General features: G+C 36.8%; 2 protein-coding genes across 3 annotated transcripts in view; both read right to left on the reverse strand.

The window, feature by feature from the left end:
- Window positions 1-3,971: 3,971 nt before the first annotated feature.
- On the reverse strand, window positions 3,972-5,220 carry LOC142338274 (dihydroorotate dehydrogenase (quinone), mitochondrial-like). Its single transcript, XM_075387952.1, has one exon. It carries the CDS (start codon window positions 5,159-5,161, stop codon window positions 4,013-4,015), a length of 1,149 nt encoding a protein of 382 aa, XP_075244067.1. The 5' UTR covers window positions 5,162-5,220; the 3' UTR covers window positions 3,972-4,012.
- Window positions 5,221-7,737: 2,517 nt separating this feature from the next.
- Window positions 7,738-18,086, reverse strand: part of LOC142337471 (enhancer of mRNA-decapping protein 4-like) — a 35,663-nt gene continuing 25,314 nt past the window's right edge. Inside the window, exons 9-12 of one of the 2 annotated variants that reach the window (XM_075386716.1) lie at window positions 15,466-15,593; window positions 14,629-14,849; window positions 11,066-11,230; window positions 7,738-8,357 (exon numbers count right to left, since the gene is read on the reverse strand). In XM_075386716.1, coding sequence (XP_075242831.1) covers window positions 7,900-8,357; window positions 11,066-11,230; window positions 14,629-14,849; window positions 15,466-15,593 — 972 coding nt within the window. In that variant the 3' untranslated portion in view covers window positions 7,738-7,899. Of the gene's footprint in view, window positions 8,358-11,056; window positions 11,231-14,628; window positions 14,850-15,465; window positions 15,594-18,086 lie in introns of both variants that reach the window. The other variant, XM_075386713.1, reaches the window with a different exon arrangement.

The following is an 18,086-nucleotide window of genomic DNA, read 5'->3' on the forward strand; positions in this document are numbered from 1 at the left end:
CAACTTAGTTTTAAATTTCAGGTTTTATTATCGCTCAAACGACAGATTTTAAGAGGCTTCTGAGAAAGACTTTAAAAAAATTCGACTTACGTGAGTGTAAGGAAAACTTGAACGCATGGAGGGTCTCTATCGTTGTTTTGAATCTGGTAAACTAGATACTGTTGCCTAGAAAACTGCGCCGCTCTCACAATTGGTAGTAAAAGCAAAATTGAACTCAATCTTCCATATGCTGTCAAAAATTAGCTAGTAAATATTTATTTTCACGTTCCGCATTTTCTGTCTATAAAAACCAATCTACCAATTAAATACATCACAATACCTACCCTTCGTTTCATAATGAGTATAAACGTACAAACCAATAAAACTATGCGGATCATTGTTTGCACGTGGGTGTGATTTCCTAGTAAAGCAGTTTCAGAGATTAAACAAAGTCAATTGATGGAAAAAGTTTGTCTACCTCTAGCTGTTTTAATAAGTAGGCAACTTAAAAATCTTTTGATTTTGGCGGTACCTTCCTGATGTTTTGATCGCATCTATTTTTTTTTCTCAAATATGATTCAAAGTCTGAAGTTGTAAAGGACGGCGCATCTTATGAATTAATTGCTTTCAATTTTTGCTAAAAGAGAACATTTCCGACAACGTAATATTCTTATTTACAATACATCTTACGTTTGTAGGCATGTTTTCAAATTTTACATAACAGATGACTTCTCACAATTCAGGTATTAAGGGCCGCAAAGCGAATCGGACCAAATCCCTCAGTCAGTGTGATTTTCGACGTCAAAAATTATTTCTGCTCATTTAAGTTGCCAACTGGATCAAAATTTAAATGCTCATGCCATTCGGAAGTCTATGAAATCAAAATAACGGTTTTAAAAAGGCCAAAACTTTTATGTCTGTTTGCTATTTCCCACCAATTTTCTTTCAAGTCGATCTCCTTTTACAGATAGTCAAAACCCCATCGTCAAGGGGCCAAAATTGTCTTCTCTAGGAAAAGATAACACAGTTTTGTGCAGAATAGTAGCGGTCACGGTACTCAATCTACAAGAACAATACAACCGGCGAGCGCTTGCCTTCGGCAGTAACCAGCTGGAGCTTAGGGATGCTAGCTTTAGGGCGCGTGCATGGAGTCGGGGGGGGGGGGGGCTTTCTATGTTTATCCCATTTTTGATTTTGCTTTTTTGACTTTGAAAGTATCCATCACATTGCGTAATTCAATGCGTGAATTTAATATCCATTCAGTTGAAACAGTGAGTAAGGTACATCAGAAGTCAAGCGTGAAAATCGTGACATATGTAAAACGGAAAGTGTGATCAAAAAGTCAAGCTAGTAATAAAAAAGCAGAGCCCCTAAGAAGGAACTTCTTTAAATGCTGAGATGATGTATTTTGATTGGGAACCTTAGCTTATTGCTGCTTCTATTAGCTGCCCTCAAATACCCTACAATTAAAGTGATACGCACTCACTTGACCTTATCTCTTGAATTATAGCAACGAAAAGTCGATTTCAGAGTGAGGAAGTCATTTTCAGAGTGAGTCATTTTCAGGAAGTCAGAGTGAGTTAAAAATGACGTCACGCACGCGAATCGGTGAAAATTGCATGAACGAATGAAACCAAAGCAGATTTGAAGTGATTGTGACATCATATGGTGCTAATAAAAATCTAACTTACCTCTCATTATCCATTTGAGAAATAAGACAACAGATTGAACTGTAAAAACTCGCAAAACTAAATGATAATTAAAACTCGTAAATTTGATAATATTCCTTAGAAACAACAAATGCCAATGTCATAGAAAATATTAGCTTTGAACTGAAACCATTGATCGAAATAAAACAGACCCTATTAGCAATTAAGGGCTTTTCGTAGTGAGAAAACAAAAAACGAACACTCGCGAAACTCAAACTCAAAAACATTTGTAAGAACAAAAAATTTGAAGTCAAGAAACCCACCAGCCAAGACCTCAACACATTAATTAGATGAATTAAAGCAATGGCAGCCAATGAGAATCTGTATAACTTATTGCTGCTTCTATTAGCTGCTGTTAAATTACCTTCAATTAGAGTGATACACACTCACTTGACCTTATCTCTTTAAAAGAAAAGTCAATTTCAGAGTGAGGAAGTCATTTTTTAGATTGAGAATGATCTATGAATTGGTTGGGAAAACCATTTAGAAAAAAATCGGATCCAAAAAAATGAAAAAAAACAGTAAAAACAAAATTGAAATTGCCGCATGTGAACAAAAACCACTAGCGAGAAAGCAAATTTTTGTTCAAATACCGTTTTCTCACTCTATTTAAAAATTAGAGCGAAAAAAATTCACGCCGCAAAACCACTCGCTTTTTCGCTCCATTTCCTGTTTCGGCGTGACCAAAATCACTACTCCAATTTCACTTAAAAAATCATCAAAATGTGTGAACAGATCTTAAAAAAAAGACAACGCCCCAATACAATTCAAATTCTTTGAATTGTAAAAAACCAAGAGAAGGCTAATAATAGCCTCCGCTATAGCTTTGTGTCTTTTAGCTAACGTCAATCGAAAAATTGCCTGTATCACAAACATACCCGGCAGATTGCCGAAAAATAGCCGCCGTTGATTCCAATAAGCATGATTGGGATTGAAATAACAGAAGATATTGAAAAAAAAAAGATTTTTGTACAAAAACATTTTTTTAAGTACGATTTATTTTGATGGCATTTCGTAGTTGAACATACTTCTGTTTCGTAGAGAGAGGCTACAGGGGCTACTATCAATAACAATAAGCATTAGAGAGAGGTAACTAATACTTACAGGAACGACGTTCAAATAGCGGGCATCTAAAATTGGGCTTTATGGGTTTATCCCGTTTCTATTTCTGACTTCAATTTTTTATATGACTCTGTTCATTTTGAATTGCTTTGCTGAGCAACTGATGTTCAAAATCACTTTTAGCAGAATGAGAGAAGAGAGAAACTAGCCTAGAGAAGTCAAAAAGATTTCACGCAAAATGTTGAAAAGGCGGCAAAATGAGGTAAAGCGAAACATTTTTTTATTCGACGAAGTAAAAAAACATAGCAGGACAAGTCCTGACGTACAATTCAAAGATATTTCATTGACTAAACAGAAAACTAGACCTAGAACGGACTATGAATGGATTGGAAAAACCATTTAGAAAAAAAATCCGATCCAAAAAATCGAAAAAACAGCAAAAATCAAAGTGAAATTGCCGCATGTGAACAAAAAACCACTACCGAGAAACCGAATTTTTGTTCAAACATCATTTTCGCACTCTACTTTAAAATTAGAGCGAAAACAATTCACGCCGCAAAACCACTCGCTTTTTCGCTCCATTTCCTGTTTCGGCGTGACCAAAATCACTACTCCAATTTGACTTCAAAAATCATGAAAATGTGTGAACAGATCTTAAAAAAAGACAGCGCCCCAATATAATTCAAATTCTTTGAATTGTAAAAAACCAAGAGAAGGCTAATAATAGCCTCCGCTATAGCTTTGTGTCTTTTAGCTAACGTCAATCGAAAAATTGCCTGTATCACAAACATACCCGGCAGATTGCCGAAAAATAGCCGCCGTTGATTCCAATAAGCATGATTGGGATTGAAATAACAGAAGATATTGAAAAAAAAAGGATTTTTGTACAAAAACATTTTTTTAAGTACGATTTATTTTGATGGCATTTCGTAGTTGAACATACTTCTGTTTCTTAGAGAGAGGCTACAGTGGCTACTATCAATAACAATAAGCATTAGAGACAGGTAACTAATACTTGTAGGACCGACGTTCAAATAGCGGGCATCTAAAATTGGGCTTTATGGGTTTATCCCGTTTCAATTTCTGACTTTGATTTTTTTATACTGACTCTTCATTTTCAATTGCTTTGCTGAGGATTACAATCAATTCTTGGATTGTAAAAAAATAGGAGCGCTATAATAGCCGGCTGAGAAGATGAGGGCGGCTATTAATAAAAGGAAACAAATAGAAATTTCATTTTTCATCAAAATACTCAATTACAATTATTTAACATTAACACCAACAATGTCTTTAACGCTAGCAATATTTTCAGTCTCAAGTTCTTTCACAATTTCTTCATTAATATTCTTCACACATGTCGGTCCCTGATAGACAAACCCAGTGTAAATCTGGACCAGACTAGCTCCACATTTCATCTTTTCAATCACATCTTTACCCGAGAAAACGCCGCCAACTCCAATGATTGGTACTTTACCGTTGGTCAATTTGAAAACTTCTTTGATCATTTCATTTGAAGTTTGGAGCAAAGGTTGACCACTCAGACCTCCAACTTCTTCTGTTAACTCGGGGGGCGATTTCAAATTTTCCCGTTTCACTGTTGTATTGCAAACAATTAAGCCATGAATTTGAAAGCTAACAGCAGATTGACAAATTTGTTTTAACTCTTCAAAACTCAAATCGGGGGCAATTTTAACCAAAATTGGAGGATCATTTTTTAACTTGGCGCGTTCTGTCGTAACTGATTTGAGCAAAGTGTCAAAATGTTTCTTCGACTGCAAAGATCTCAAGCCTGGAGTATTTGGACTTGAAACGTTGATAACTATATAATCAGCTAAGGGTCCAAGTTCTGAAATTCCAATTTGATAATCTTCTAAAGCATTTGGACTGTTTTTATTGACGCCTAAATTAACCCCGACAATGTGTTTACCAGAAAGTTTTCTGTTCTGAAGTTTCCTTTTAGCGCTGTCGATTCCGCAACTATTGAAACCGTATCTGTTAATCACAGCGTTATCTTCCGTGAGACGAAACACTCTTGGCTTTGGGTTCCCAGCCTGCGGCTTGGGCGTAACGGTTCCAACCTCCACGAACCCAAAACCCAGATTAGCCAGGTTGTCAAAACATTCGGCGTCTTTATCAAAACCAGCGGCCAGGCCCAGGGGCGAATCAAAGTCCAATCCAAATAACTGACATTTCAATAGATTCGCATTCAGTTTTGTGCAACGTGGCAAGATACCATATGAAGCCAATTTAATAGCTAATTCATGACTTCTTTCAGCGTCTAAAAGCCTTGCAGCCGGCATGACAAAATTTGAGTAGAATTTGTGGTTGCCGGAATAGAGAGCAATCCCACAGAAAGTCAACGAGCCTCCAAGCAAAATTCTGAACATAATGCGCCCACGTTTCTCTTTCATGCAAACACCTCAAAAATAAGCATAAAACTAACATTTCAAAAACGTACCTGCAAAAGCACGACGTGTTTTTTTTAATTTGAGACAAACTAACTTTATTTCATTTGCTCGCCTCATATCGATAAACGTTAAAACAAGTAGACTTCATTTTAAAAGAGCTGAAAAATGCTTAATATATTGCATCTAGTAACCTTTTCTCTAGCAAGAACATAAGACGACGAACAAAACCGATTAATATAGCCGGACTTAAATAAAGACGTAGATGTAGCCTTACAGACAGTAACGGCAACATGATTGGCCAGAGATAAATAGAGGGAAACAGCTGAACAAAAACAAATACTCACACTGATATCCAAAAAAACGCCCTTTACACAGATAAATGATCTCTTTTCGACAATGTTGCACAAAATCTCTTGCGCACCCAGAAAGCCGAAAAAGAAAAATTCAGAACACATGCCCGAGCTATTTTTAAATAAAAATGACCGTTACACTTAGTTTCCAGACAAGAAAAATCAACTCACACTGCAAAAAAAAAAATCAGGCTACAAATATCGACACAATGTTTTCCACAATTTTGGCAATGTTCAAAAGTTAGGAAAAGGGATAAAAATTTATTTCGATGGTTCCAAAATTGCACGGAAAAACCTAAGTCTCGGAGAAGCTCCAAAACAAATTTGATACAATTGCACGCTGTTATTTATCGCCAAATTGATAATATAATCCTATCTCCAAATTGATAATATCTGAAGAAAATAAGAAACCAATTTTCAATTGATTCTATAAAAATTAACTTTCAACTTATACATAATTCAACTTGATTTCCTTGCAAAATCATTCCGAAATTTACGCCAAGAAGCAAAATGAAAACTATCAAAACATTTATATGATGATTTTTCAGGAAAAAGGTTGTAAATAATTAAGGGCATTTGGCTGAAAACTTCGGACAAATTGCTATTGAAAAACCAGCAGAATACCAACTCAACAGTCAGCCAAACGACAATAAAAGAAGAAACTAAAAGAATGCTTGCTTGAAACTTCATTCGAGAGCAATTACCTCGTCGAAAAATTGTCACGTCAGTACATACTAAGAGCAAATGCTTTGAAAAATTATAGGACAAATTTGCGTCAAAACAAAGAACGACTGAAACCTTTGCAAGCAATGACAAAAAGCTTCTGATAACCACCATGAATTAAAATGCTAAGCATAAAAATTTGAAAGATTTGTCTAATAAAATGCAAAAAATTCGAGCAAAAATGGCTCAATTTGACTAAACTAATCAAAATAGCGAGCTGCTCTATGCTGTCACTAACATCTGAGTCAAAAGTCGACTGCAACCAGCGCATAAAAGCCATAGAATTATAGAATTGATTTAAAATATCCAAACAGCCAATGTTCACAGAATTTTGTGACATCAGATTGTCAAGGTCATAAAGTTGTGTCAAGTATCAAGTATTAGCTGCCCATTGACGAGATCAATGTAAAAACATAGCCGGCAGATTGCCGGAAAATAGCCGCGATAGACGCTGGTGGCCTTCCATAGAATTGAAACAACTAAAGAAATAAGATAGACAGATTGACCACCAGTCCTTTAATAGACCACTAGACTTTTTGGGTTAGCTTCGAACTGCCATTTTTATGAGACACACAAGCTCTGTAAGGAGAAAGCCCTAAATAGGACTTTTCGAAACTAATATTCAAAATCAAAACTCAAGACATACTCAAGAATTAGGGCATAAACGTTTGGCACTACTTAGATACACACTATTGATCTTTAACTAGTGAATGCTCATAAAACTTAAAGTTCAGAAGCCACGAATTCAATGGTCGCAAGAATCATGAAAAAGTCAAAAGTCGCAAGAATTATAGATGGAGACGAAGAATTAAAAAAAACCATGTCCCCAAAAATACCGCTATCGCTTCGCGGCTATGAATTAAATTGCTAAGCATATAAATTTGAAAACTTTTTCTAATAAAACGCGAAAAAAATTCGAGCAAAAAAGAGTCAATTTGACAAAGTAATAAAAATTGATAGCTGCTCTATTCTGTCACTAACTTCTGAGTCAAAAGTCGACTGAACGCAGCGCATGAAAACACATTCAAAAAGTTATTAATACCGCTCAAAGTGAGGTAAAAAAAACTTTCACCGATAACTTAATATGCCTTGTTCAAATTAATATGCCTTGGACTGAGGAGGTGGGTGGTTGACTGAGGGTATCAAAGTTTCGAGATTAAAAACCGACCTTCACATCAGAATTGTCTCCTCAAAATAGTGGTTAGTGAATTGAATACTTGAAGACTAGTAAGGCTTCAGGCTCAAACAGTGCTGCTCAGCCTGATTAATTACCTCCGGGCTACACGTGTTTATCTCGATTGAGAACAGAAAGTCAAAAGGTTCAGCCGAAAAATTGGACGAGCGAAAAATCGCATAAGACCACAGGACAAATTTAACTACGATAAACTTTGTTTGAGAGCAAATAAAAGACAAGCAGAAAAGCAACACTCATCTTGCAGTCACCAAGAAGCACTAGGGTTACCAACAAATTTCCCTAAGTGCTTAACCTACTGCAATCTACCAAAGTTGAAGAAAAACTAAATTCATATTTTTGTAAAAACACGTCGAACAAAACTCAGCATCACAGAATTTCAAGTTTATCAATCGCATGTCATCATCAAAAATTATGTTCTCGAGCAATCTACATTTAGATAGCGTATTACAAAATCATCTTTCATATTTTCCTCCTCATTGCGCCGCTCCAAGCTGCTTCGTCTCTGCGGAAAGTTCACGAACAGCTGACGCTAACATCTTCGCTTTACCGTAACAAGGATCAGAGCGACCCTTAGCTTGGTGGAACTTGGTTAGTTCACGCTCCAAAGCCGACAACGAACGATCAAATTTTGGGTATTTGCACAACTCTATAGGGTCCAGTTTCATCAGAGACGCTTCAAGGACATATAAGCGTAGTTCGACTCGATTGCACGACTGGAGATTGCAACTCAGCTGTTGCAGGAGGGCCAACACATTGGGAATGCTAATTTTGAAAGTGGGCTTTTCCAAGTTGGAGCCAACGGTTTCACACACGTGTAAGACAAGAGGCACATCGGCTGCCGTCAGAGCAATTTCAAATGCCTTGTCAAAGTTCTGTTTTTTCAATTCTTCCTCAACCATGGGACGCACATCAACGTGATTCTGTTGGGTCCCTGAAACACCGTACTTATGAATTAGGGTACGCGAATACTTACTTCTCAATTACCTTAACAACATATCGGTTAAACAATTCGGGCTGTTTCTTATTCACAGCCATCAAGCCAACAGTATCAACATAGCTGGCAGATTGCCGGAAATTAACCACTGACCACCCTGACGTCCATTAGAAGTGAAACATAAAAAAAGATCTTAGTATTTTTTCAAGGTGTAAGCATGCCCAGCAGATTGCTGGGAAATAGCCGCCGTTGATTCCCATAACCCCAATTAGGATCGAAAAAAAGGAAAAATTGATTGTACAAAAACAGTTTGAAAGTGCAATATTTTTATTCCATTTTGTAGACATACTCCTCTTCCTTATCGAGTGGCTAGTATCAATAACATACCCGGCAGATTGCCGGAAAATAGCCGCCGTTGATTCCAATAAGCATGATTGGGATTGAAAGAAAAGATATTGAAAAAAAAAGATTTTTGTAAAAAAACATTTTTAAGTCCGATTTATTTTGATGGCATTTCTTAGTTGAACATAACGTACTCCTGTCTCTCAGTGAGAGGCTACAGGGGCTACTATCAATACCAATAAGCATAAGAGATAGTAACTAAAACTTATGAAAACAAATTTCAAGTACCGGGCATCTAAAAATGGACTTTATGGGTTTATCCCGTTTCTATTTCTGACTTTGATTTTTTATACTGACTCTCTTGATTTTGAATTGCTTTGCTGAGCAGCTGCTGTTTAAAAGGACTTTGAGAAGAATGACAGAAGAGTGAAACTAGCCTAGAGAAGTCAAAAAGATTTCACGCAAAATGTCGAAAAAGCGGCAAAAAGGTAAAGCGAAAAAAAGTTCGACGAAGTAAAAAAAAACAGGAGCGCTATAATAGCCGGCTGAGAAGATGAGGGCGGCTATTAACAAGGAACACACTTTTATTCGACCAAGTAAAAAAAAAGGTAGCATTATTAGTCCTCAATTACAGTTCAAGAAATGAAACCACTGAAGACAACAATATCACCCTCTTTGAAAAAACAGCCTCCTAAAATCACAACTCAAATTTGACTTCTCATTGACAAGGTAGAAAAAAATGTCAGCAGATCTCAAAAAGACAGAGCACCAATACAATTCAAATTCTTCGAATTCACAATCTTCAGAGTTTGTTGAATGAGTTCTAAACAATATTCAGTTGAAACAGTGAGGTAGGTTTGACGTCAAGCGTGAAAAAGAGCGGGATGCACTGTATTGGCCGCCATATAGTCCAGATTAGGACCTAGTTGGAAATTTACTATTTTGAAGCAGTGATTGGGAAAAGTTTTGGGGAAAAATTGAATGAACAGTGGAGTTAATTTTGAACAAAATTCACCCATACATCGCTAGAAACCTGTATGATAACGATGCAAGCCATCTACCCGCGGTTTAAAAAAACAATGGCTTCTAGATGAACTTTAATCAAAAGCAACTTGAACTATCTTCTTGCGGAAAATGTAAATTCTTCTGCGGAAATGTATGGGGGTTAGTTGAAACTGCCGAAGTGAAAGACAAGCACTGAAATGAGTTGTGAGAGTCGATTTACTAAAGAGACCAATAAGACTTGTGCATTTCTACAACGCTTCATTTTTTGCCCAAGGAGACTTTATTTTGGCGCAAGTTTTTTTACAGATCAGAACAGGGTTAAAATCTCCAGCAAAGGGATTACTCGAGTTTCTGAAATGAATTAAAAATTCTCAAAAGCAATAAAATTGAGTTCGGACGAGTAATCATTTATTGGTATAATATGCACAGTTGGATGCAAATTATTAAATGTCCGAACTAATAATTCTAACAGGAACAGCAATTTCTCCCAAGAAAAAGAGTGGAATGCACTGCATTGACCGGCATAAAGTCCGGCATAAAATTTGACCGGCATAAAGTCCGGCATAAAATTTACGATTCTGAAGCAGTGATTGTGAACATAACCGATTAAACGTCGGAAGAATTGCTCTTGAACGACTAGTGGAAGCTCTAATCAATTGCAGCCTGCTTCAGTGGGGGGGGGGGGCTAAATGGGACTAAGACGTTCTATAGTGGGCTTCAAATAACCACATTAGTTGTTAACATATACCACTATTAAGATTTAAAATAACAAATGACACCAGTTTCGGCGCACTTGTCATTTGACTTTTAGTATTAAATTGCCGCCAATTGAGTTCAGCTGCTTGAAATTGTGATTGAGAGGGAATTTTATATCACGCGAAATGCAAAAAGTCAAGGGCGTAAAAGTCACTCGAAAAGTCAAAATTGTCGAGCGAAAATTCTGCATAAAAAAGACACACACGTTTACAATAATTGCTATGAACTACGTTCAAGAGCAATTAAAAACGATTTTTTTTTTTAGAAAACTTGAGTGAAGAGTGGCGGTAATTTTGAATAAAATTAATCCATACGTCGCTAGAAACCTGTATGAAAACGATGCAAGCCACCTGCTAGCCGTTTAAAAAAACTAACGGCCTCTAGAAGAACTTTAATCAAAAGCAACTTCGACTATCTTTTAGCGGAAGAATGTTAATACTTCTGCGAAATGTATGGGCGTTAGTTGAAAGAGCCGAAGGAACAGACAAGCAGTGAAATGAGTTGTGAGAGAGTGGATTTTCGGCAGGCGAATAGTACTCTCAATTAGGAGTTATAGTAGTGGTTAGTAGTAGTGTTAGTGGTTAAGTACTCACTGCTCTTACCCTCAGGGAGGGGAGTGGCAGCTGCCACCTGTCTCTGCATCATCTTCAGCTGTCCCTGGAGAGTGTTGTGCAACTGTCTGTTGTGCTCAGCCAATACAGTCTGCACCTCTGCCCCTATCTGCTTACCCATCCCACTCACACTCTGCTGCAATTCCACACGCACACCTGCAACACCCACATACATTAGCAATTAATATCAATCACATCCTGTCTTGTTTAACTCTATTTTATATGATTTATAAAACGCAGGTATAGACTAGGTAGAAACGCAGTTTGAGCACTAATGACCAAATCAAAATGCTTATATTATAATGTAATGTACAGAATTAACCATCATTTTGGTTATGAAAATATTTGGTAGACATCAATTTTTTTGCTTTAATTGCACTGTCTGCTTCAATTTTTTTTAAAGTTTAGGCTAAAATGCAGTTATCAGAATGGAATTAAATCCAATTTTATAAGACTGAAAAGAGGAGTTACACAGATTGCAATTGCTTACTATAGTATCACTCAATTTTTCACTTGTTAGTACGATAAGACATCTCTTTTTACATCAAACGATCAGGAAAACTTGAAAACATATATAATTCTCCAAAGAATCACAGTTATTAGTGAACGAAAACTAAAATACAGATTTCAGTGCGAAAAAACAACTCCATATATCAACAATGCAAAAATTACAAATTGTTTACGTTAAATATCTTGGCGTAATATTCAATAACAAGCTGGAGTTCGACTCGATGAAGAGTGAAGAATGGTTTCTGGGGTAAAAGTTTTGTTAAACGCAATTGAATCGCATATTAAACACCAATCAGCACATATTGTTAGGATTACAATATTTATTACAAACTGAAAAAAGGATCACGCCCAATTTAAGTAGAAAATTGACTTCTCAACAAATCTCAAATCAACAAATCTCACTCAACAAATCTCAAATAAAAATCAACATAGCTCGCAGATTGCCAGAAAGTAGCTACGTTAGTTACGAAATTAAGTCAAAATTGAATGAATGAATGAATGAATGAATGAATGAACATAGCCGACAAACTGCCGGAATAGCTGCTAAACACACTTGCGTGCCATAAAAAAAAACAGATAGAAACAGACACAGAAATGAGTTGAAAAAAGGTTATCGCGGCCACCAAAAAGCTAACTCAAAGCTCTAATTCTATCATTGAGAACCGTTTGGGTGCAAAAACTATTAACAACCCAGATGTTAGAACCCCAATCCCCGGCGTAAGGATCAGAAGCATTAACAACTCGGCTACAAGTCCCCTTGTTCAACTTCATCTAACATTCGATTTTGTTTTTGCAACAAACAATAGTTATGAATGCACGCAAAGAGCAAAAATCAAGCTTGAAAAAGTGACCGAAAACATTAACCAGAATTTTCTAGAACAAATGTAAAACCAAAAAGGGAGACAGACGACGAAACAAAAAGCCAAGAGGACCGCAATATAGCTCCGCTCAGATTACAGCTTCGCAGCTATGAAAAGCAGATTTGAAGTGAGCGCGCAGTAAAATCTTTCCGGTAACTTATCAAATCCTAGCGGAGATTTTCAGTTAGGCTGAAAAACCTGAATAATGGCAAAAATGTCAAAAAAATTAGAAAAAATGCAAGTTTTGCAAAAAAAAATGCTAAAATTTGTGGTGTTGAAATCTTGAAAAAACATTCGATTACATTTAGAGGCTATGTAACCTGTTGTCAAACCCTAGAGGAGGTTCCTCGGCTCTTGAGGCTGGAGAAATCTGAAATCTGATAAGAACTTTCAAAAAATGCAAGTTTTAACAAAAAAATTTGTCATATTAAAAAATTGAAAGCTATTCCATGGCAAATAAAATTTTTTCAGTTTATTATTATCAAACCCCTCGGGACATTTTCTGGCACCTGCAGTTGGAAAGACGTGAATAATGAAAAAAGTCAAAATATTAAAAAATTTGAAAATTGCACGTTTTGTCAAAAATTCTAAAAATTGTGATGTTAAAATGTTTAAACAATTCCACTACCACTAGAAACCATCCAGTAACATATTATAAAACACCAGAGGAGGTTCCTTGACTTCTAGGGCTGAAAAACTCAAGAAATGACAAAAACTTTCAAAAAGCTTGAAAAAAATTGTGAAAATTAGTATAAAATTGCGAGTTTTTTTTGGCGATCGGTTGTTCGTCAGTAGCTAGTAGCTACGGGGGGGGGGGGGGGGGGGTTGCACTGCGGGGCTGATGAGGAGGAAGGGGGTGGGCAACAGTGGGGTGGGGGGCCAACAGCGTGGTGGGGGGATGTGGGGTCAATAGTGGGGGGGGGGGGTGGGTCAACAGTAGGGGTGTCTTCAACCTCTAAGAACCGCCCTTCACACCATAAGTATAAGTCTCTAAAACAGTTCGAGCTAACATATAGCTGAAAGGCTCTAAGACCACTTAATACCCGCTGGGCGCTACCTGTTTATCCCGTTTTTGAGGACAAAAGTCAAATGGACTCTAAGCTCCAAAAACTCAAAAATAATAACTTGAAAAAAATGTAAAAACCAGAATCATTTTGCACGTTTAAGTGTACGGTACCAAAACATATAGCTCAAAAATGACACAAAAAATAATTATTTTACTCAAAAGACCTCTATCAACTTTGGCAAAAATCAATCTAAGACTTATCAAACAAAAAATCCAAAAAAATGACAAACTTTTTTTAAAAAATGAACCATTTTGGGCGCAAAAATTCCCAAAAATAAACATTTTTACCTTGAATTTAGGTCATTCCCAGCAGCTGCAAGAATATAAGCACTTGGAGGACTCTAAGGCCCGCCATGTTCCTCTAATGAAACTTATTGGCCACTGGGTGTTACCTGTTGATCTCATTTTGAAAGATACAGAGCACCAATACAATCCATGGATTGTAAAAAAAAGGAACATCGCAGTGCAAATCCTTTTGTTGTTTAATTTTGGGGGTGGGGTAGATAAGGTGGAGAAGGAAGGTCAAGCTCTAAGAACAGCCCTTCACATCATGAATTTAAATCTCCAAAAGTTTCGGTGAATCGCATATTTAGTGTCTAGTAAGCCGAAAGGCTCTAAGAGTAATTAATGCCCTCCTGGCGCTACCTATTTATCCCGTTTTTGAGTAAAAAAGTCAAACAAAAAATCACTCCAGCGAAAAATTGTATAAAAAGGCATCAACTCCGTTTGAGAGCAATTTAAAAAAGACAGCGCGCCATTACAACCCAAATCCTTTGGATCGCAAAACAAGGCAGTGCCCCAATACAGTTCAAATTCATTTAATTGTAAAAACCATGAGAAGACCAATAATAGCTACGCTCAGCTATCGCTATCGGAGCTATTCATACAGCTTTATAAAATGCCAATATAAAACCTTCAACCTTGGTTACAAACTATTAAATGCATATTACCTCTATACCAGATGTTTTCTTATCATTACGTGTAACTGAGGAAATCAGCGATGTTTATGAAATAGCGGTTATTTCACAGCTCAATTGATGCAAGCAATTTTTTGGTAACAAATGCTTGTAAATACTGCCGGACAAAATAAATCTGAGTGAACAAAACTCAGGACTAACTACTTAATTCCGCTTTGACAGTCTCCTTCACAATCCTCTGAATCTCGCCCTGATTGCTACCCATCTGCTTCTGAACCGCATTCACGTGTGAATCCAAGTGCTTCTGGCTATGGTCCGATTGCTGTTTCCCGTGGGCCTCCAATGCTCGCAGGTACTCACTTGTACCTGATTGAAATACGTGACCAACTTGCTTAACACTTTCCTCAATCGCACGGTTGAATCTGAAATGGAAACATAACTGACTACCTTCGGGCGAATTGCTCGCAAACGACTGTCGCTCGGTTGGCTTTGTCAGAAGCTAGCTACGGTTTAGGGAGGCTAGATTTAGCTTTATTGAGGGGGGGGGGGGGTGGTCGAGCGCGCTTAGCTATGGGAGGAACGTTGAGGTGTTTGGGGATTGGGTGTGGGCGGGGACTGGGGGGGGGGGGGGGGGGAGGGCGTCCTGTTAAATAGGTCTTTGAGGACGAAGTCAAAAGCGCCAGACGAAGAGTAGTCAAGCAAAAAAATCGCAAAAGACCGCAAGACTAATATAATTGCTACAAACTTTGCTTGAGAGCAATTAATCAGAACACAATCCAATTCAAGGATTGCAACTATTGTGGTCAAGTGGTACTTATTACAACCAGAACTCAGCACTCAGCAGAAGAAATCAGCTTATGCGACCAGTACGCTTCGTTCACAAGCTCAAATTCCGAACTCTTATTTAATTTTTTGCATCAATTTCTCGCCATTTATTTACTACAATAACAGTCCCCAATCCTTCAAAACTAAACGTAGTTCAACAAAAAATAAATATGAAAGCTAGCAAGAACGTTTCAAATACAAGATAGTACATACTGAGGTGCCAGTTTTTGTTCGAACAGCTCTCGACACTTGTTTGAGACAGCTGTCTCCACACAAGTTGCTGCCTGTTTCCCAATTTGGTCTGAAATCTGCTTACTGCTCACTATCTTCTTCACTTGCTCCTAATACAAAGAACTTCACGTAATCATAATTTGGTAAACAACTGATACAAATAATTTCATAAACAACGACCAGCCAAACATGAAAACATTAATTATCCTTATAATTTTACAAATCATACTAAGTGCTTTCAATTATATAGATTCAAATGTAAATGTTTGACCTTTGGCTATATTTGTGAAATGTGCATATTTGAATTGAGAAAAAAAATAAACATAAACCAACTAACGGCGGACGAGTTGCTCTCGAACGCCTGGCGAGGTAATCAATTGTTTCAAAGACACACGTTAATAATAATTGTTTCGAACGTCGTTGGAGAGCAATTATTAAGCTCATAAAGGTGTGGCAAATAATGATGTTATTATTGGTTATTATATACCTCTCTTAAGACTTTAAAAAATGTTGACATTTTTCATTGCAAGTAAAATGCCGCAAATTGACTACAGCTGCGTTAGATTGTTAATGAGAGCAATTTAGATAACGCTACGAGCACATAGTCAAGGACGTCAAAATCAGTCCAAAACTCCAAAACGTTCTACGAAAATTGCATTAAAAACAGCCTAAAGACTTATTAATATACTTTCAGAAGCCGGAATTTTCAGAAGCCGGAAGTTCAGAAACGAAGACTTCTATCTTTAAAAATAATTGTTAACATAAACCGAAAACGTCGAAAAAATTGCTATCGAACGACCGATTGGGCAATTTAATTCAGAAGAGACTGTAGCCTAGATAATTTTGTACGGTCGCAGAAATTCCGGCCATGAAGGGGCTCAAACTGTGATTCAAGACAATTGAATTACCTTTCATCCTTTCTATACATTTTCGTTTCATTTTATGGTTTCAACTCGCACACTTTTTTGTATTAAACATGTTTTTTTTTCAAAACATTACAGTCATTGGAATACATTACACATATGCTATTGTGATCATGTGCAAACCCTGTTCAATTTAGAGCTATAATTTGCAAATTTACAGGAAACATCATGCAAGAACTGGCTAAACGTTTGTCTTGCAAGAAAACAAGTTTATCTTTTAAGATCTTGTACGATTTTGCAATAAAATCTTGCAAGATAATGCATCATCTAGAACGTCTAGCATGATTCTGACAAAATCTTACAAAAATCTTTTAACACGAGTTTTGAAACTGATTAGGACTAGCATACAATCAGTATTGTTTTTCAACAATTTCTGAATAAGAGCACTTTAGGTCACTCAAAAACTAACAAGCCAAGCACCAAAAAGACAACTGAGTACTGAAATCTAAATAATGTTCCCGATAAATGACCTAACAAAAGTTTGCATAATACGTTTACCAAAATTGCTTTACTTCGTTCGAGAGCAATTAAAATAATTGACAACCGTCTGACGACTGATGAGTGCCGGATTCTATTGCAACCTGCTTCCACCTGGGGGTGAGTGCTAGTTGGTGTAGAAACGGGGCATAAAATTTTATTAAGGGGCTTCTAATGTTATGATGTTACCAGCGATTATAAAGGCGACTAGAAACATTTGAGGTGAGAAAGTAACAAATCTTGGCGAGCTATTCATTTAACTTTAAGTATTAAAATGCCGCCAACTGAGTAGAGCTGCTAAGAACTGTGAAAGAGAGCAATTTAGATCACAAAAAATTCCAGAACTCAAACGTATTAACAGTCTCAAAAGACGGTCACGCAAAAAGTTTGCTTATACTACTGCCAGTAAAAACATAGCTGACAAATTGCCAGAAAATAACCACCCTTGACTTCATTCAGTTGAAACAGTGAATGTGGTAAGTCACGAAAAAAACGTGACTTATTTAAAAAAAAACGCGATCAAAATGTAAACTGAATAGAAAAAACAGCAGGACAAGTCCTGACACAATTCAAAGCATTTTCGCTGACTAAACAAAACAAACTAGACATAGCATCTACGATGGATAAATTGGGGAAACCATTTACAATAAATCAGATTAAAAAATTGCAAAAGCAGCAAAAATTATGTCCAATTCGGCATGTGAACAAAAAACCACTAGCGAGAAAGCGAACTTTTGTTCAAACACCTTATTCTCACTAATTAAAAATTGGAGCACAAAAAATTCACGCCGCGAAATCACTTGCTTTAACGCTCCACTTCCTAATTCGGCGTGACCATAATCATCAATTCAATTTGACTTCAAAAATCACAAATGTATGAACAGATATCGAAAAAAGACAGCGCACCAAAACAATTCAAATTCTTTGAATTGTTAAAGGAGAGCGCCTCATTTGTAGCCGGTGAGGCTGACGGTCGCTATTAAATAGCCGTTAAGACGTCTTAGTTGTATAGGACTATTCTATAGACGTTGAAAATGTTTAGAGTTAGCTTAAGTCACATTAATAATGGTGTTAAAGGTGTTAGAGAGGGAGCTAAGCCAGTTATGATAAAAACTCATTGCATAATTCAGCTAAAACTCAAGCTAAAATATATCTTGGCTCAGCTTTGCACCTATAAAAAAACAACCATTTGAATACCGCTGG

The sequence above is a fragment of the Convolutriloba macropyga genome, chromosome 4 (assembly GCF_964194025.1).
Source record: "Convolutriloba macropyga chromosome 4, txConMacr16.3, whole genome shotgun sequence".
Classification (NCBI taxonomy): Eukaryota; Metazoa; Xenacoelomorpha; order Acoela; family Convolutidae; genus Convolutriloba; species Convolutriloba macropyga.

Coding starts and splice junctions, on each gene's coding strand:
- LOC142338274 (XM_075387952.1), bottom strand. CDS start 5,161: ATGAAAGAGAAACGTGGGCGCATTATGTTCAGAATTTTGCTTGGAGGC.